Source organism: Zea mays, chromosome 1, assembly GCF_902167145.1.
Source record: "Zea mays cultivar B73 chromosome 1, Zm-B73-REFERENCE-NAM-5.0, whole genome shotgun sequence".
In the NCBI taxonomy this organism is placed as follows: Eukaryota; Viridiplantae; Streptophyta; class Magnoliopsida; order Poales; family Poaceae; genus Zea; species Zea mays.
The window spans coordinates 457,004-478,375 of NC_050096.1; the positions used below are offsets into that span (position 1 = coordinate 457,004).

Sequence of the window (21,372 nt, forward strand, 5' to 3'; positions counted from 1 at the left end):
GGTTTAGGGTTTAGGTAGAGAGAGAGAACTGGGGCGAAGAAGTGTGTCGCCGTCTCCGAATCTGCTGAGGACGCGCAACAACCCATGTCGGCTACCGCCCCCCAAGCCGCGCAACCTTCTCCTTGGGCGCTCGGCCCCGCGATCCTTGCCGCGCAGAGAGAGAGAGAGAGGATGTCAGTCGAAGTAGAACTAGAGCCATAGTCATCGTTGTGCCTCTGCTAGCGGGAGGCTCCTCGTCTCTACCTCACACCGGTGGATCTCGTGCTGTCGGATTCGACCACCGCCCAGCCGCGCAGTGGACGGACGCGACACTGGATGATGGTGATGATGTCGGACTTCGGCGCCCGGCCGTGACCTATGCTCTGAGGTCGGTCAGCCCTCCTCCATCGGTGGTGAGTACCTCACCCTCTCCCAAGCCGCTAGTGCAGGTGTGCTGCCTACTTGCACTGGCGTCGATACGTAGGTAGAGATGGGCAGCGGCGTAACGAAGAAGAAAGCTCCTGGTCGGCTGGAGATTGAAGAAAAGAGCGATGGCCGTTGGATCGGTCGTAGGCATCCAAGATTAGATCGGGATGGAGGTAGGAGATTGACTGTAGATCCGCGAAGCAACGACTGGGATTAGTCGCACATACCATCGCGCCTTCATAAAATAATGGACGTCGATCTTTGATCCGACGATCCGTATAACACACCGGTTCACTGCGTTTCGATCTAATCTGGTGTTTGGGTGCTTGATCGGACGGTCCTGATCCCGCGATACCCCTTCACCCGAGCCATGTTTCACATAAGCCCCTGCGTTTGTTTTAAAGGAACCCGCCGTCCACGCCAGGGGCACTCTGTGTCTTAGGAATACTTGCGCCAATACCCCTGGTTTTTCTAGAAATTGACGCGCAGTCCAGACAGATTATAAAACAAAGAAATTCAGTTAGAAAAAAGATTTATAGTGCAAATTTAATTCCAATAACTTGTTTAATTCCTAGAAAATTCATTTCAATTCCTTTTTAATCCATTCTAGTTCCAATAATTGTGTTTTAATATTGTTCATCGCATGGTGTCTCTAGTTTGACATGAAAACTGTAATAAAATTAATCTCTTCGTTAATCTCGTATCAAGTACATAAAAACTTAGGAAATTCATAACTCCTCTGTTTTAACTTCGATTTGATCCGTTCAAGTTGTGTTAGTCTCGTATAAATAATTACTATGCAATAACAACACTTATTAAACCATGTCTCAGTCTTTTATAATTAGGTCTTTATTTAACTAATGTTGGTTAGTCTAGTTAAACTACTTATCATTATAATCTACTAGAATACTATGGTCAATTTATAACTAATATTTAAGATGAGATAATTATTTATAGAATAACCTCTCGTATGATTTATAGTAACCAATTTATAATATAGTTTAACATTTTAATCACATAAATCCTCTATAAAATCATAACTCCTTAATCGTAACTTCGATCTTAGTAGTTCTCGATCCCACGATCTCGTATCATCACGTAGATCATTATTATTCAATTTGTACTTATGTTTGGTGTGATGTTAATTTTGTCTATACCATGTTTGTTTGTATTGCTACGACTAGCAGTGAGGTCACAAGGATTTGAAGAATCACCCTAGTAACTAGAATCTCAAGTGCCAGGCAAGTTGTGCCCTTGATGCACTTTTGTTACCCAATAATATTCTTTATTATCACTATTCAATGCATAGGTTTAATTTTAATGGGACCCAATAGGTCACCCTAGTCTGTTTATCCTATTTACCTTGTTTACCCCTGATTCACTTGGGTAGTTTTGCTATTGCTTTATATGGTTTTGGGATAATATTTCATTATGTCCATGTTCCAATTATTCTATTATGTTATTTATGTTCATGTCAAGATCATTAAATTTTAATTGGAACATGGAGCTTAACTTGAGAAACATGTGCCACCACAAGGGTTGAATGGGACGCCCTTGGCTGATTAATTAGGAAAGCTAGTATAACACCTCTGGTGTTTTTATTCCGCTCGACAACGAGTATGGATTTAAGCACTAATATTAGTGGATAAAACGGATGTCAAATTTTAATCATTTTCGTCTATCGCGATTTTAATATCGCATCTATTTCGTCTGTCGCGAGTGCGACGTCGTTTTCATTTTTATCTGTCCGGGCTCTTCCTAAATTTTCGTGATTTTCGGAATATCGTTGTTCCGAAAATCGGTGTGTCCGGTGATTATTTAAATTTCATCGCTCGCGCGAATGCGAATTTGGAAGCCCGACCTACTCGGATGATTTTTATCCCGAGCAAATTAATTTGAACTCGACGACTAAAATGTTCGGGGTGAAATAATTCGAATCGCGCGAAATCTTGCACGAGGTTATGACCCAATTTATCCTTCAGCACGCTATTTTGGCGACGAAGTCGCGTGTACATTCGCAGATATGGTTGCGGCTAATTTCAGTTAAATCGCAGAGCCAATTATCGATGCCGAAACCAGTTTATTTCAGTCTGTCGTTTCTCGCATAGATCCAAATCTTCGGATATAAATAACGGGTAGATTCATCTGACTACGGAGTATTCACTAAATCAAATCTTATCCAAATATTATGGTCAATTTTATTTTGGTTCGACTATTTTATATATCTTTTAAATCATAATTTGGGAACCAGTGTTTATCCATATCTGATGTTAATGAAAAAAAGAAGAATCAAAATTCTCCTTTTCCTAGCTGATTTTATCTCCACCGCTGATTGGTAATATCCTTGAAGTGGCTCGTACGTCCTGGTGCCCTATTTTCAACACCGTGAGCCTATTCCTTATCCTCTCCGATGAGCTCAACTTCCACGTACTCCTCTCCCTGGAAAAATCCTGCCGCCCTTCCCTTGTCTGATTTTTTTCAGCCGGCGTTATCTCCCTGCTCGGCAGCCCTTCCCTGTGCTTGTTCTTCATGCCGCGTGCTCCTCAAATTCCCAGCTCCGGCTCATCTTCCACCAACGCGCGCTGCTCCAGCCTTTAGCTCCCTGGTCGCCGCGCAGAGGAGCTCCCTCAGCTCGCTCCTCCTGTGTCGCGCCCCAGCCCCTGGTTCGGCTCTGCTCCTCCCTGTGCCCATCTCCCATGGCGGCTCTCTCTGTCCGGCCACCGGCGCCTTTGTTTTCCTCTCTCCTCTACGCTGTCGCTGTTTCCTTGTGCAGCGCCGGTTGTCCTCGCGCTCGGCTCCCAGCTCGCCCAGCTTTGGTGGTCGTCGTCTCCACCTCGACCAGAGCATCGCCGTGGAGTCCCTGCTTCTTCGGCTGGCCGCGGCGCTCTCTCCCTGGCGCGCTCGTCCGCCCCTGCTCCACTGCGCCGAGCAGTTCCCAGCCGAGCTCCTATCCAGCCATGCCGCGCCCTCCCTACTCCTTCCTGCAACTCGGTGCCTCTCCCAGCTCGCTGGTCGTCGAGTCCTTCTCCCTAGCGCATGGATCAAGTTGTTGCCCCCAGCCATGTCTTCATCTCCATCAACTGACACTTTCTGCTCGGCCACATGCCATGGAGCTCGTCCTGCCCCTGTTTCCATGACCGGCGTCCCCAAGCTCCTCCCCTGTGCGTCGCGATTTTCCCTGGCACAGCTCGCTCACTGTTCGCCGCACGCTCTGGGACCCTCCCTGCACTGCGCCATGGCAACCGTTGGACCGGTCGTTCGCTGCGCGCCAACTTCCCTGTGCGCGCCTCTGTTCCTCGTCGTGGTGGGGTCGTGGTTTGGCAACGTCGTGTGCATTGCGATAGCCGTCCTGACCGCAAAGCAGTCCGCGCAATAAAGTTCGCTCGGTCGCGACCTCGCTTTGCTCTCTGCGTCGTTGTTCGCCCATGTTGTCACGTCCTGTTTCCGGCTCGTAAGTGCGCCCTTTCGGCTCGCTCGGCTTTAATTCCCAATCATGTCGTCGAACGACACGACCTTGTCGTTCGTCGTCACGTCGTTCGCCGTCAAGCCTCACTGTAATTCCTGCTGTGCCTCGCTTCTGATGTGTTCGATTAAATGACGGACCAAGAATCCAAGATGTCGCTCCTCCTCGCTGTGAAATCCTCACGCTCACCATTCTCTATTCGATCTCGTCGTCAAGCTGAAGGCCGTCGTTGTTCAGGCAACTACCAAATTGAGTTGTGATGTGGTGAGCCGATTCGCTATTTTTACTCTCGGTTTTCTGATCGTAAAATAAGACGCTTTGTATACGTATACGATTAAGTTAGAAATACCAGTAAGGCGAGATATGCTTCGAGGAGTTTAATTGCCGAATATATTCGAACTAGTTATATTTTGTAGAATATAGTATTTCGGTGACACGTAGGTTAAATTTAGTATTTTAAAATGTCTAGACAATAATATTGTTAGTATTACTATTGACCACAATATTTGGTAATAAGATTTCCGCTGCAAACTGTCGATGTGTGTGATTTGTGTTTACTTAATCACGCGGTTCTGGTTGTAAGTGGTTTATCCGATGTTCTTGGAGCAATCGGACGGATCCTATTAAGTTATCTGGTGCACATGCATAGCAGTCTGAGGTCTTTGAGACAAGGACAGGTGCATGTGGACCCAATAACTTGGAAGGTTCTGCCACAGCTGGTATCGGAGCAGGATTAAGTATATACGGTCACATACATATTTTCAAAACAAAAGTTTTGGTTTTGAAAAACCTATTTTCAACTAAACACATTGTTTGGCTTTGAAAAACGGTTTTAAAAAACTATAATGCTAGTGACAATCTCTGTTAAGCCCTAAATTAAGGACTATTAGGTGGCTTATTTAAAAAACTACTAACCCACAACCGGGGGTATTGCATACATGTGTATTGTTATTTTTGAGGCCATTCAGTTTTGAATGGATCGACGCTCAAGGTAAGGTGAGATGTGAGAGCATGACCGAACAAACATCGGTCTAGGGAAGAGTATAAAAAGCGCTTGATTATATACATGTTACACATATGCATATATGAAGGCTGCGATGTGGAGTATTTACTTTTCTGGGAATTCGATACCCCATGGATGTGTATGGGTATACAGACATGGGAATACTGAGAAGTGTAATGTACTTGTAACGACGCACCTATGCTCAGGTAAGAAGGTGAGTTACCATAATAAGTTGCCCTATGGTTAAAGTGTGGCAACAACACCTATGCGTGGCTCGGCGCTTAATGATGAGCTGGCCTCTATATAGCAATATATGGAGTATAAACTGTGATAAACTGTCATGTGTGAATTGCATCATTGGGAAAATGGGCTGTGATGGATTTTTTTGCAGGTACACTAACCTCGAAAACGCATGTGTAGTTGACGACTAGCAAAATACCGTGAGAGTCGTAAGTATGCCACCGATATAGAACGCTATTGCCACATTGTGTTGGCAAAATCAGTGAGGACGAATAGGACGAGCATGCATCCTGATTGTTGCATCATGTTTGTCACCTATACACCCAAAATGCTTCTCTCATCTTTATTCTAGTAACCAGTGATTGTAGAAAATGTGGTGTAATGTTGTATTATGAACTTCGATGAAATAGTTGTCCTCCATTCTTTAGGTAACCTGTTAAGGTCTTATATGGTGTTTGCTCTTGTGCTTGAAGTGCAGATAGAATGTTTGTGACCTATTTGTCTAAACCCAAAAACAGGTCATGTTCTTATTTAGTGAACCATGACCCAAAGTTGAATTGTCCATCACCACTACATGACCAAACACATACAAATAAATGCCTAGATAATTTCTTTGTTGGACCTAAAGTGTACCCGGACGTGAAACAAGAATCTCGAGTCATGTCTCCATCCTAAACCATATCCTTGTTCGGTTGGTGCAAGCTGATGTCCCTTATCTAGTTTGCCTGTTCTTAAGAATCGCCATGTTGTTTTATCAACCTAACCTAGGAAAGACATGTCCAATTATTTTCTTGAATTTGATGCCTTTGATTTCCTCATTTCTATCGAAGGCATACCAACTTAATCTCATGATTATTTTTACTCTGCATCTAGTCAGATACTAATCCTTGACCTTGTAATCCCTATTATGGGCATAGAAATATGTTTGGGGCTGAATTAACAGTCTCCCATCATACTCCTTTCAACAAGTTTAGGTTATGGTCATGTCTTGTTCATTTCATCGGGCCATGATCTATTGGCTCTCTACTTGTAACCATTCTTACAGGTGGAGTATCTCTTTGTATATTGTCACCCTTGCTCAGTCTATTTGTGTCGCGTGAGATTTCTTATTGGTTACGTCTGGTAATGGCGTTATAACTAAAACCGATGGTGTTGCGACGAAACCGAGGGCCTCATGTGGACGATCGACACATGGATGCACTGCTTGGCACGCGCTGGTATCACGGATAATAGTTGTAATCCATTATGAGACTATATCAATGTGTTGTCTTGGCACAATCTATTTTTGCTACGTGAGATTCTCTATTGATGCCAATTCGGTAATGGTGTCATGATTAAGGACTTATGGTGCCGCAGCGAAACTGAGAGCCTCCTGTGAATGCGCACACAGGATTGTGCTACTCGTCGGATGCTGGTATCAAGGTCTCTAGTCATGATCCATTATGGAACTACACTAATATATTATCTTCCGTAGATCTCTTCCTTGAAACGATTTCGGTGTTGTTTGTCGAAGTGACCAAGCAACATCTATCATCTTTGTTGGATCAAAAGGGCATACCACTTTCATGTGTGGTCTCTTTTCTTTTGATCTTGGTAGTGACTACTCATACAAGTTCCCTTTACGTCCTTTGTGTAAAGGTGAAGCCTTGAAGCTTTTTAGTGTTGCAAGACAACTAATTAGTTCCCAAAATGGAGATTTGTTTCCCCTGCTGCTGAAATGCAGGAGTTTGTTTATTCGCTCCCTTATTAATCCATGTATTCCCTAACCATATCCGTTCATCTCGCATGAAGAAGCGGATGAACAACATGACCAAATGAATTTCTACTCAAATGTATGATCAACTGTTAATAAGAGTGAACTCTCGACCATTAGATTATCGATGGGTAATAAGAGAAATTACTCAATGTCAAAAGTAGTTCAACAAGTTAGTTTTTACTAACTTGTAACTGCCCAGTAAACAAAGATTGAGTTTAGAGATCATTTTATCGAGTTGTCTAAACTCACTTTGATTTTAAGGAAGTGATTATAAGAATCAAGTTAAATCGACGGATAACCACCTAATCATCGCTCTAGTCGTGCCTCGATAGCCTCACGTGTGCTTTTCCAGCATGTGTGATCAAGTCGAGCCATGCCCTAGTGCTTGATAAAATGGGTTGGACACGAAGTCAGCATATACAGATCCCTTCGCTGGTGATTTTTCGAGTCTCTATCATTTTCTTGGACTTGGATTCTCTGGCTAACACAAGTTAACTGTGATGTTATTCAACATCCACACTCGTCTCATGTATTATGAACTTACCATGACCACTTGTTGGTAAACCTCTTTCTGTGTGTTTTACCCAAGATGGTGCATCTGATTCTGTTTGGGTAAAATTGTGTATTTACCGCTCGCTCAACAGACTCAGATAATACAGTGTCATCAGAAAAAGCAAACTGCACACATGGAACCTTATGTGTTCCTTTGGCAGATATCGTCTCTATTGGTGGACATTTCTAAATTAGCTTAAGGCGACATATGATATGTCCACTGGAGAGACCCCATCCTGAGACACTCGCCTTTGCTTGGACCGCCTTATGATTATCGCTGATATGGGCATGGGTTACATGCTTCTCTACTCTTAAGAGTCTTTCGCTCCGAATCTCGGGACGAGATTCTTTTAAGGGGGGAGGGCTGTAACACCTCTGGTGTTTTTATTCCGCTCGACAACGAGTATGGATTTAAGCACTAATATTAGTGGATAAAACGGATGTCAAATTTTAATCATTTTCGTCTATCGTGATTTTAATACGGCATCTGTTTCGTCTGTCGCGAGTGCGACGTCGTTTTAATTTTTATCTGTCCAGGCTCTTCCTAAATTTTCGTGATGTTCGGAATATCGTTGTTCCGAAAATCGGTGTGTCCGGTGATTATTTAAAATTCATCGCTCGCGCGAATGCGAATTTGGAAGCCCGACCTACTCGGATGATTTTTATCCCGAGCAAATTAATTTGAACTCGACGACTAAAATGTTCGGGGTGAAATAATTCTGTCGGGAACCATAATTAGGGGTACCCTCAAGACTCCTAAATCTCAGCTGGTAACCCCCATCAGCACAAAGCTGCAAAGACCTGATGGGTGCGACTAAGTCAAGGATCGGTCCATTCGAGGGACGCGATCATGCCTCGCCCGAGCCCAGCCTCGGGCAAGGGCAGCCGACCCCGGAGGATCTACGTCTCGCCCGAGGACCCCCTCCAGCAACGGACACACCTTCGGCTCGCCCGAGGCCCAGTCTTCACCAAGAAGCAACCTTGGCCAAACCGCCACGCCAACCAACCAAATCGCAGGGCATTTAATGCAAGGGTGGCCTAACACCTTTATCTTGACGCATGCCCTCCAGTCGACAGAGCCGAAGTGACCGCATTCACTTCGCCGCTCCACTGACCGGTCTGACAAGAGGACAGCGCCGCCTGCGCTACTCCGACTGCTGAGCCACTCGACAGAGTGAGGCTGACAGCAGCCAAGTCCGGCCCTAGGCGCCATGGGAAACTCTGCTTCGCCCGACCCCAGGGCTCGGACTCGGGCTCAGCCCCGGAAGACGACGAACTCCGCTCCGCCCGACCCCAGGGCTCGGACTCGGGCTCAGCCCCGGAAGACGACGAACTCCGCTTCGCCCGACCCCAGGGCTCGGACTCGGGCTCAGCCCCGGAAGACGACGAACTCCGCTTCACCCGACCCCAGGGCTCGGACTCGGGCTCAGCCCCGGAAGACGACGAACTCCGCTTCGCCCGACCCCAGGGCTCGGACTCGGGCTCAGCCCCGGAAGACGACGGACTCCGCTTCGCCCGACCCCAGGGCTCGGACTCGGGCTCAGCCCCGAAGGACGACGAACTCCGCTTCGCCCGACCCCAGGGCTCGGACTCAGCCCTGGCATCAGCCGACGGTCTCCGCCTCGTCCGACCCCGGGGCTCGGACTCGACCTCGACCTTGGAAGACAGACTCGACCTCGACCTCGGAGGAGCCTCCGCCTCGCCCAACCTAGGGCACGGACCGACCACGTCAACAGGAGGCGCCATCATTACCCTACCCCAAGCTGACTCAGGCTACGGGGAACAAGACCGGCGTCCCATCTGGCTCGCTCCACTATACGAATAATGATGGCGCCTCGCACGCTCTATGACGATGGCGGCTCTCAGCCCCCTTACGGAAGCAAGAGGACGTCAGCAAGGACTCGACAGCCCCGACAGCTGTCCTTCCGCCGGGCTCCAGCGCTCCTCCGATGGCCATGACACCACACGAACCGGGTGCCAAAACCTCTTCGGCTGCCACGATGGCATGTACTTAGGGCGCTAGCTCTCCTCCGCTAGACACGTTAGCACACTGCTACACCCCCCATTGTACACCTAGATCCTTTCCTTGCGCCTATAAAAGGGAGGACCAGGGCCCTCTTACAAAGGGTGGGCCGCGCGGGGAAGGACAGGACGGCGCTCGCGTGAGGCCGCTCGCTCCCTCCCGCGTGGACGCTTGTAACCCCCTATTGCAAGCGCACCCGACCTAGGCGTGGGACAAACACGAAGGCCGCGGGATTCCACCTCTCACGCCCGTCTCCCTCCGGCTTCCTCCCCCCTTCGCGCTCCGTCTCGCGCCGACCCATCTGGGCTGGGGCACGCGACGACAATTTACTCGTCGGTCCAGGGACCCCCGGGTTTCAAAACGCCGACAGTTGGCACGCCAGGTAGGGGCCTGCTGCGTGTTGACGAACAGCTTCTCGTCAAGCTCCAGATGGCCAGTCTCCAGCAACCTTTCCAGCCCGGGACGGTGCTCCGTTTTGGGAGTCTTGAGTTCATGTCCCTCGACGGCAGCTACGACATGATAATCCTTCCCCCGCCGCGCGACAGCGACAATGGCGGCCGACAGCCCGCCCACCGGCGGTGGAATCAACGACGTCTCCCTCGCGTGGTGGAAGAACAACATTCGAGCTCGCCCCGTCCCCTCCCCCGCCGACGGAGGAGGAGGCGGGGCAACTAAGGCCAAGCAGGAGGCGGCACCTCGTCGGCTCTCCAGCGAGTCGACGGCGCCGGCGCCCCAACGGGGGGCACGTCGGGCATCGACCTCGCGTCTGAGACGAAGACGAGCGCCGTCTCCCCGCAATACGCCAACCCCAAGCCAACGGATGACGCCAGCACGCTCGCGAAGGACTTGTTGGGCGTCACCCTCGTACCTGAGACGACGGTGCAGTCAGCCCCTGACGTGACTTCATCACCGCCCGTCGACCAAGAGGTACCAACCGGTTCCCATCTCACGCCTTTTGGATTCAGCCTCGACCCACCAAGCGACTTCGCTTTGGTGGACGCTCTCATAGAGGCGAGTCCCAACCCTCTGGGTATCGTATGCGGTCACCCTGGGACCGGCTGACGGACGTCTCGACCTACGGGCCCTCGGTGTCCGAGGAAGATGACGAGCCCGACTTCTGTTGGGATTTCTCCGGACTTGGTAACCCCAGTGCCATGCGGGACTTTATGACCGCGTGCGACTACTGCCTTTCCGACTGTTCTGACGGTAGCCGCAGCCTCGGCGACGAGGACTGCGGCCCAAGTCGTGAATGTTTCCACGTCGATCTAGTGGGTCCCAACGAAGGCAACCATCTTGGTATGCCGGAGAATGGTGATATCCCTAGGCCTGTGCCTCGCGTTGACATCCTACGGGAGCTAGCTGTGGTCCCCGTCCTGGCGGGGGGTCATGACCCACACCTCGAGCAAATCCGCGAGATGCAGGCCAGGCTCGACGAGGGGGCAGGAACACTTGAGCCGATCCGCCGGGACATCGGGCAGGAATGGGCGGGCCAACCTCCGGCCGGAGAAGTGCGTCACCTACCCCAGGGTATCCAGCACCGCATCGCCGACGATGTCAGGGTAAGGCCGCCACCAGCTTCCAGTGGAGTCGGCCAGAACCTGGCTGCAGCGGCAATGCTTCTCCGCGCGATGCCGGAGCCATCAACCACCGAGGGGCGGCGTATCCAGGGAGAGCTCAAGAATCTCCTGGAGGACGCCGCGGTCCGACGGGCCGAAAGCTCCGCCTCCCGAAGGCAGGGGCACCCCTCGGAACATCACGCCGTGACTTCCTGATTCATGCGGGAAGCCTTGGTCCACACCGGGCGCACGCGCAACACAGCGCCTGCGACCCCAGGTCGCCTCGGCAACGAGCACCACCACGGCAACCGTCGGGCCCACCTCGACAAGAGGGTGCGCCGAGGCTACCACCCTAGGCGTGGGGGATGCTACGACAGCGGGGAGGATCGGAGTCCCTCGCCCGAACCACCCGGTCCACAGGCTTTCAGCCGCGTCATACGACGGGCGCCGTTCCCGACCCGGTTCCGAACCCCAACTACTATCACAAAGTACTCGGGGGAGACGAGACCGGAACTGTGGCTCGCGGACTACCGGCTGGCCTGCCAACTGGGTGGAACGGACGATGACAACCTCATCATCCGCAACCTCCCCTTGTTCCTCTCCGATACCGCTCGCGCCTGGCTGGAACAACTGCCTCCGTGGCAGATCTCCAACTGGGACGACCTGGTCCAAGCCTTCGCCGGCAATTTCCAGGGCACATACGTGCGCCCTAGAAACTCATGGGATCTCCAAAGCTGCCGACAGCAGCCGAGAGAGTCTCTCCGGGGCTACATCCGGCGATTCTCGAAGCAGCGCACCGAGCTGCCCAACATCACCGATTCAGATGTCATCGGCGCGTTCCTCGCCGGCACCACCTGCCGCGACCTGGTGAGCAAGCTGGGTCGCAAGACCCCCACCAGGGCGAGCAAGATGATGGACATCGCCACCAAGTTCGCCTCTGGCCAAGAGGCGGTTGAGGCCATCTTCCGGAAGGACAAGCAGCCCTAGAGCCGCCCCCGCAAGATGTCCCCGAGGCGTCAACTCAGCGCGGCGCCAAGAAGAAAGGCAAGGAGAAGTCGCAAGCGAAACGCGACGCCGCCGACGCGGACCTTGTCGCCGCCGCCGAGTACAAGAACCCTCGGAAACCTCTTGGAGGTTCCAACCTCTTCGACAAGATGCTCAAGGAGCCGTGCCCCTATCATCAGGGGCCCGTCAAGCACACCCTTGAGGAGTGCGCCATGCTTCGGCGCCACTTTCACAAGGCCGGACCACCCGCGGAGGGTGGCAGGGCTCGCGACGACGATAAGAAGGAAGATCACCAGGCAGGAGAGTTCCCCGAGGTCCGCGACTGCTTCATGATCTACGGTGGGCAAGTGGCGAATGCCTCGGCTCAGCACCGCAAGCAAGAGTGTCGGGAGGTCTGTTCGGTAAAGGTGGCGGCGCCAGTCTACCTAGACTGGTCTGACAAGCCCATCACCTTCGACCGAGACGACCACCCCGACCGTGTGCCGAGCCCGGGGAAATACCCGCTCGTTGTCGACCCCGTCATCGGCGACGTCAGGCTCACCAAGGTCCTCATGGACGGGGGCAGCAGCCTCAACATCATCTACGCTGAGACCCTCAGGCTCCTGCGAGTCGATCTGTCCTTGGTCTGGGCAGGCGTTGCGCCTTTCCACGGGATAATCCCCGGGAAACGCGTCCAGCCCCTCGGACAACTCGATCTACCCATCTGCTTTGGGACGCCCTCCAACTTCCGAAGGGAGACCCTCACGTTCGAGGTGGTCGGGTTCCGAGGAACCTACCACGCAGTGCTGGGGAGGTCATGCTACGCAAAGTTCATGGCCGTCCCCAACTACACCTACCTCAAGCTCAAGATGTCGGGCGCAACGGGGTCATCACCGTCGGCCCCACGTACCAACACGCATACGAATGCGACGTGGAGTGCGTGGAGTGCGCCGAGGCCCTCGCCAAATCCGAGGCCCGCATCGCCGACCTGGAGAGCCTCTCTAAGGAGGCGCCGGACGTGAAGCGCCACGCCGGCAACTTCGAGCCAGCGGAGACGGTTAAATCTGTCCCTCTCGACCCCAGCAGCGACGCCTCCAAGCAGATCCGGATCGGCTCCGGGCTCGATCCCAAATAGGAAGCAGTGCTCGTCGACTTTCTCCGCGCAAACGCCGACGTTTTCGCGTGGAGTCCCTCGGACATGCCCGGCATACCGAGGGATGTCGCCGAGCACTCGCTGGATATCCGAGCTGGAGCCCGACCCGTGAAGCAGCCTCTGCGCCGATTCGACGAAGAAAAGCGCAGAGCCATAGGCGAGGAGATCCACAAGCTAATGGCGGCAGGGTACATCAAAGAGGTATTCCATCCCGAATGGCTTGCCAACCCTGTTCTTGTGAGAAAGAAAGGAGGGAAATGGCAGATGTGTGTAGACTACACTGGTCTAAACAAAGCATGTCTACCCTCTGCCTCGCATCGATCAAATCGTGGATTCCACTGCTGGGTGCGAAACCCTGTCTTTCCTCGATGCCTACTCAGGGTATCACCAGATCAGGATGAAAGAGTCCGACCAGCTCGCGACCTCTTTCATCACACCCTTCGGCATGTACTGCTATGTTACCATGCCGTTCAGCTTGAGGAATGTGGGTGCAACGTACCAACGGTGCATGAACCATGTGTTCGGCGAACACATTGGCCGAACGGTCGAGGCCTACGTCGATGACATCGTAGTCAAGACGAGGAAAGCCTCCGACCTCCTTTCCGACCTTGAAGTGACATTCCGATGTCTCAAGGCGAAAGGCGTGAAGCTCAATCCCGAAAAGTGTGTCTTCGGGTTCCCTGAGGCATGCTCTTGGGGTTCATCGTCTCCGAGCGGGGCATCGAGGCCAACCCGGAGAAGATCGCAGCCATCACCAGCATGGGGCCCATCAAGGACTTGAAAGGCGTACAGAGAGTCATGGGATGCCTTGCGGCTCTGAGCCACTTCATCTCGCGCCTCGGCGAAAGAGGTCTGCCTCTGTACCGCCTCTTAAGGAAGGCCAAATGCTTCACTTGGACCCCTGAGGCCGAGGAAGCCCTCGGGAACCAGAAGGCGCTCCTTACAAACGCGCCCATCTTGGTGCCCCCCGCTGCCGGAGAAGCCCTCTTGATCTACGTCGTCGCGACCACTCAGGTGGTTAGCGCCGCGATTGTGGTTGAGAGACGAGAAGAGGGCATGCATTGCCCGTCCAGAGGCTAGTCTACTTCATCAGCGAGGTACTGTCCGAGACCAAGATCCGCTACCCACAAATTCAGAAGCTGCTGTACGCGGTGATCCTGACGCGGCGGAAGTTGCGACACTACTTCGAGTCTCATCCGGTAACTGTGGTGTCATCCTTCCCCCTGGGGGAGATCATCCAGTGCCGCGAGGCCTCGTGTAGAATTGCAAAGTGGGCGGTGGAAATCATGGGCAAGACGATCTCGTTCGCCCCTCGGAAGGCCATCAAGTCCCAGGTGTTGGCGGACTTCGTGGCTGAATGGGTCGACACCCAGCTCCCAACAGCTCCGATCCAACCGGAACTCTGGACCATGTTCTTCGACGGGTCGCTGATGAAGACAGGTGCAGGCGCAGGCCTGCTCTTCATCTCGCCCCTCGGAAAGCACCTACGCTACGTGCTACGCCTCCACTTCCCGGCGTCCAACAATGTGGCTGAGTATGAGGCTCTGGTCAACGGTTTGCGCATCGCCATCGAGCTAGGGGTCCGACGCCTCGACGCTCGTGGTGACTCGCAGCTCGTCATCGACCAAGTCATGAAGAACTCCCACTGCCGCGACCCGAAGATGGAAGCATACTGTGATGAGGTTCGGCGCCTGGAAGACAAGTTCTACGGGCTCGAGCTCAACCACATCGCCCGACGCTACAACGAGACTGCGGACGAGCTGGCTAAAATAGCCTCGAGGCGAACAACGGTTCCCCCGGATGTCTTCTCCTGAGACCTGCATCAACCCTCCGTCAAGACCGACGACACGCCCGAGCCCGAGAAGGCCTCGACCCAGCCCGAGACACCCTCGGCTCAGTCCGAGGTACCCTCGGCACAGTCCGAGGTACCCTCGGCTCGGCCCGAGGTACCCTCGGCCCCCGAGGGTGAGGCATTGCGCGTCGAGGAGGAGCGAAGCGGGGTCACGCCCAATCGAAACTGGCAGACCACATACCTGCAATATCTCCACCGAGGAGAGCTACCCCTCGACCGAGTCGAAGCTCGGCGGTTGGCGCGACGCGCCAAGTCGTTCGTCTTGCTGGGAGACGGGAAGGAGCTCTACCACCGCAGCCCCTCGGGCATCCTCCAGCGATGCATTTCCATCGTCGAAGTTCAGGAGCTCCTACTAGAGATACACTCGGGGCTTGCGGCCATCACGCAGCACCTCGAACCCTTGTTGGAAACACCTTCCGATAAGGTTTCTACTGGCCGACGACGGTGGCCGACGCCACTAGAATTGTCCGCACCTGCGAAGGGTGTCAGTTCTACGCAAGGCAGACCCACCTGCCTGCTCAGGCCCTGCAGACCATACCCATCACCTGGTTGTTTGCTGTGTGGGGTCTGGACCTAGTCGGCCCCTTGTAGAAGGCACCCGAGGGCTACACGCACCTGCTGGTCGCCATCGACAAATTCTCCAAGTGGATCGAGGTCCGACCCCTAAACAGCATCAGGTCCAAACAGGCGGTGGCGTTCTTCACCAACATCATCCATCGCTTTGGGGTCCCGAACTCCATCATCACCGACAACGGCACCCAATTCACCGGCAGAAAGTTCCTGGACTTCTACGAGGATCACCACATCCGGGTGGACTGGGCCGCCGTGGCCCACCCCATGACAAATGGGCAGGTAGAGCGTGCCAACGGCATGATTCTACAAGGACTCAAGCCTCGGATCTACAACGACCTCAACAAGTTCGGCAAGCGGTGGATGAAGGAACTCCCCTCGGTGGTCTGGAGCCTGAGGACAACGCCGAGCCGAGCCACGGGCTTCACACCGTTCTTTCTAGTCTATGGGACCGAGGCCATCTTGCCCACAGACTTAGAATATGGTTCCCTGAGGACGAGGGCCTACACCGACCAAAGCAGTCAAGCTAATCGAGAAGATTCACTGGACCAGCTGGAAGAGGCTCGGGACATGGCCTTACTACACTTGGCGCGGTACCAGCAGTCCCTGCGACGCTACCACGTCCGAGGGGTTCGGTCCCGAGACCTCCAGGTGGGCGACCTGGTGCATCGGCTGCGACAAGACGCCCGAGGGCGGCATAAGCTCACGCCTCCCTGGGAAGGGCCGTTCGTCATCGCCAAAGTTCTGAAGCCCGGAACGTACAAGCTGGCCAACAGTCAAGGCGAGGTCTACAGCAACGCTTGGAACATCCAACAGCTATGTCGCTTCTACCCTTAAGATGCTTTCAAGTCGTTCGTATGCCTCGTTCCCACGCAAAGTTTAGTCATCAAGGAAGGGTCAGCCTTGCCTTGGCAAAGCCCGACCCTCCCTCGGGGGCTAAAAGGGGGGAACCCCCTCTGCGCCAAAATTTTCCTTGGAAAAATATCTTTTTCGCCAGAATGTCTTTCGTGCTTTTCGACTACTTCGAAAGTGGATCCTGAAAACGACGGAGTACACGTAAGCAGCCAAGGCTGACCGAGCCGAGGGACTCCTACGCCTCCGGGATACGGATACCTCACTCATCACCTTCTGCGATAAGTAACTCGCGCTCGGATAAGTGATTCCGCGGACCGAACAAGTCTTCACGCTCGAAAGCTCCTCTGCCGGAACGATTTTTCGGGCCTTCTCGACTGCGTCGGTGACAGAACCCTATGGACGAGTAAGAGTGCGCATAAGCGGCAAGGCCGACCGAGCCGAGGGATTCCTACGCCTCCGGGATACGGATACCTCACTCATCACCTTCTGTGAAAAGCAACTCTCGCTCGCACAAACAATTCTGTTACCGACAAATAAGTCCAGACACTCGAAACAAGAGGAAAAGAAACACAGCTTTACAACACGACGATGGTATGTTTGGGCCTCGGCGGCCGCAGAAAACATACACACACTACAAGATAATCCGATCCTGCAGGCTCGGATCTTGACAGTTGAAGGGAGCAGCAGCACCCTCGGCGTCAACTACACCTTCAGCGAGCTCAGACCTAGCCTCGGACGGCGACGCGGTCGGAGGATCTCCACTCTGAAGGACGACATCAGCACCACGCCCAGGCCATCGCCGCCAGGGTCTTCTCCAGGAATCCGGCTCGAGCAGACGGCTCGGCCGGCCACCCCGAGGCCTCGACCGGCTGTCCCCCGAAGACATAAGCCCGGCCCGTGGCCTCGGCAACTCAACTCCGGTGTCGGTCCCGCCAGCGGACGACCCGGCCAGGCTCCGGCCGACCAAGTCTTCTTTTCGAAGCCAACTCTGCCTCTGTTCGAGCTGACACCGCTACCCCCGGCTTCGGCTCATCGAAGAGCGGCCGAGGGGTTCCTTTAACTAAGCAAGAGAAGCCTCGGACAGCAAGGTCGACCGTGCCGAGGGACTCCTACGCCTCCGGGATACGGATACCTCACTCGTCACCTTCGCACGAGGCGACTCACGCTTGGTGAAGCGGTTCAGATAACCTACAGGCGAGTCTTAGTGCTCGAAAATGAGGAAAAACACGGCTCCGCGTCGAAAATACATACATGTTCAGGCCCCGACAGCCATAATGAACAAAAGACCGGCATTCAAGGTGCCATTACAAACGGAACCACGGTTCCACCTCCGCAGGTACGAACAACCCCACACGATTGGGGGGCCTACGGAGCAACAGAAGACCGACGAACGGCTCGCCGTCGCCCGCTCCAGCAGCGGCGACGACGACGACTTCTGCTCCGGGGGGCCGAACAGCAGCAGCGATGACCTCAGGGCGGATGCTGCTGCCATGAGGCCCTCGCCCATGCCCTCACTCGAGAGGCAAGGACGGGCAGAAGGCCATAGAGTTGGAGGTCAGTCCGTGGGCGGCACCGGCTATCTCGTCGGCGGAGAAACCTCTTCTGGCTGCCGTGGCGGAAGGCGGCGCCGGGAGCGGCTCCGAAGCCACTCGGGCCAGAAAGCCGGGCACGCGGCAGCTGCCAGCGCCACGAACGGTGAACACCCTTCCCCCCTGATCACTGAGGGAAGGAGCGGGTCGCCGCCCGCGCAGGGACCGACCCCAACTCGGCGCACTCCCCTCCCCAGCACTGATGATGAAAATCCTTGAAGCTGAGGGAGGGGCAGAGGCTGCAGCCCGGCTCGCTTTTCCCCGCCATCGAACTGGAGGTCACCGTTCTGGGTGACTACCGGCGAGGGGATGCGGTGTAACACCCACTTTGTAAGAAAAGTCTAGAAAGAGAAATTATATTACTTTATATCTATATGTGTTATCTATGTTTCTCATTTCGTGTGAACACCATATTCAAGAACAAATGATTAATAAAAAGATATACTAATAAATTGTGCATCATGCTGAATTTTAATTTTTGTGTGCATTTTATGATAAATAAAAATGATGTTACAAGAATTGGAATAAAGTCCAAAGTAGAATTTGACAATCTAAAAGAAACCCTAGAAAAGGAAAGAAAATGTTAATGTGAGTGAAAATAATATAAAGTAAATAAATATAAATCTACCCATACTAGTGTTTATTTTGTAATTTTAATTTGAGTGCAAGTTCACATTTGAATTCAAAATTTGAATCAAAGAGATTATAAAAGGGGGAAAGAAAAATATAAAAGAAAAGAACAGGAAAAGCTGAAACAGGAACTGGGCCAAAACCCTAGCTGCGCGGCCCATCTTCTTTCCCCACGCCGCTCAGCCCAGCCTCTCACACGCGACACACTTACATGTGGGCCCCATATGTTACGAGTGTCTTCTTCCTCCTGTTGTGACTTCTCCTCTGGGCGCACCGCACTCCGTGATCCTTGGTCACGTGACACCATGGGCTCAGTCGCGCCACTCCTCCAACTCGGTCCCTGTTGTGCGGACGTGTGGGTCCGTCGCGTTGGTGCTCCCTTCAACCTCCGGACACCAGACCGGCTGCGCGGATTCCGCGGGTCGCGCACACCCCGCGCTCCTCCAATCGATTTCTCCCCCAAATCGGCGCTGAAATTGGAACCAGACCGGCCGCCGCGCTATAAATCTAGGACCGCCCCTGGCCAATTCCACAGCGGTTTGTCATGGGTGGAGCATCTACACCGTGAGCCATGGCGACAAGCAGAGAAGTTGAGAGAGAAAAAGGGGTCCCGCCATGCGTCGTGGCCGGCCTCCTTCGACCCCCTATTTCCGGTGAGTACCCTCCACCCAGGTTCGCAATAGAATAAGCATCGTGTAGTCCTATCCGATTTGGTTTTGAGCTCTGGGTGGCCGACTTTGGTGCGCCGGTGAGCTCCACGGCCGCGGGAATTTCCGGCGGCTCTGCCTTGGTAGCGTCGGGGGAAGGAGAGGACTCGTGGGCCGTCCATCATGGATCGGGCGAGCCTGGATTGATTTTCGCTGCATTGAATCCGAACCGTTGATCCGCCATCGACCGAATCTGGGCCTATCTCTGGTTATCGTAGATCACAGCCATTAATCGTGGATCGGACGGATCCTATTGCTTATCGTTTCATTTAAACCGCGATCTAATCCGGGCCGCCAGATATGGATCGGGCGGCTCTGGGTGCCCGATACCCCTTCGTTGTGGCAGTATTGCATAAGAGCCCTCGGAGTTTTTATATACCAACCCGCCGTCCAGGGACCCTGTTCCCTGTGTCTTTGGTAACTTACCCCGTGACCCCTGGCCTTTCCAGAAATTGAGGCCCAGTCCAGTACTGGTTTAATCGATTTAAATGAATTAGAAATTAGATTTTAAATATGAAAATAAACCTTAGAACTTGTATAAATCATAGAAAATCCATTTTTAGTCCAAATTAGTCCATTCCACTTTCTAAAATTTTGTAATTTTATTCTCTAGCACTTAGTGTCTCTGTTATATCATGACAACAGTAAAGAAAATTAATCCCACACTTAATCCCATTTTAAACACATAAAACCTTTGAAAATCCATAACTTGGTAACCGTAACTCCGAATTTAGTAATTCTTGTTCCCACGATCCCGTAGCTTCACGTAGATTATTATTATATAGTTTGTTCTTATGTTTGGTGTAATGTTAATTTTGCATATACCATGTTTGTCTGTATTGCCACGTTTAGCAGTGAGGACACGTGTCATCTGAAGAGCAAGTTGGTACCTGGAATCTCAAGTCCTAGGCAAGTTGTGCCCTTGATCACTTCTTTTACCCACTCATGTTCTAATTAATCATAATGATCTGCATAGGTTAATTTTGATGGGACCTAATAGGTTACCCTAGTTTGTCTATCTTTATGCCTTGTTTACCACTGAACTTTTGGGTAGTACTTGCTAGTGCTATATGTGGTTTTGGGCATTGAGATACACATTATTCATGATTATACTTTTGTTATCCGTTGTTATTTACTGTTCATGTCAAGATCATTAATGTTAATTGGAACATAGAGCTTAACTTGAGAAACACGTGCCACCACAAGGGTTTATGGACGCCCTTGGCTGATTAATTAGGAAAGCTAGTGGAGGACTGCCTTACCCGAAAGGGGCAAGGGCAGTAGGGGAGTGGTCAGTGTAGGGAGGTCCTTGCTTGATTTTGCTGCGATGGCGGTCAGGCAAGAACCCTGCATTGGAGCTTCCTATAAACTGTAGCGGGTTTTCAGAAGTTAGTGGAACTTTGTAAAGGCCTCGTAATGTTACCCTGCCTCGCCTCCTCGGTAGAGGTGTATGGGAAGTCGCGATCCCTTGGCAGATGGGTAACATGACTTGTGGGTAAAGGGTACCACCTCTGCAGAGTGTAAAACTGGTATACTAGCCGAGCTCACGGTCATGAGCAGCTCAGGACTCTCTGATGATTAATTTATGGAACTAAATTCAATTTGTCATATGCATTGCATCGCAGGTGGTGATGTTACTTTTGTTCTACTACTTAATTGGGTTGGTATTTACTTATACTTAGTAACTGCTAATAAAATTTTGACCAACTTTAAAAGCAATGCTCAGCTCTAACCATCCTCTTTGGTAAGCCTTACACTTCACGTGAGCTCCCACCTTTGGCGAGTTCATACACATTATTCCCCACAACTTGCTGAGCGATGAACGTATGTGAGCTCACTCTTGCTGTCTCACACCCCCCCCCCTCAGGTCAAGAACAGGTACCGCAGGATGAGGCGCTTAGAGGATGCTGTGATGTGTTCGTGAGAGATCTAGGCCGTCGTCTCCCAGTCAACTTTGGGTTGCTGGACCGTTGTCTCCTTATAATGTAATTATTTATTTTGTATAGAATTCCTGTTATATAGTAAAGATGTGAC

At 52.3% G+C, this 21,372-nt stretch overlaps 1 protein-coding gene across 1 annotated transcript; it reads right to left on the reverse strand.

The window, feature by feature from the left end:
- Nucleotides 1-2,883: 2,883 nt before the first annotated feature.
- On the reverse strand, nt 2,884-4,231 carry LOC109943581 (uncharacterized). Its single transcript, XM_020547083.1, has one exon. The coding sequence runs from the start codon at nt 3,538-3,540 to the stop codon at nt 2,968-2,970; it is 573 nt and encodes a 190-aa protein (XP_020402672.1). The 5' UTR covers nt 3,541-4,231; the 3' UTR covers nt 2,884-2,967.
- Nucleotides 4,232-21,372: the final 17,141 nt, after the last annotated feature.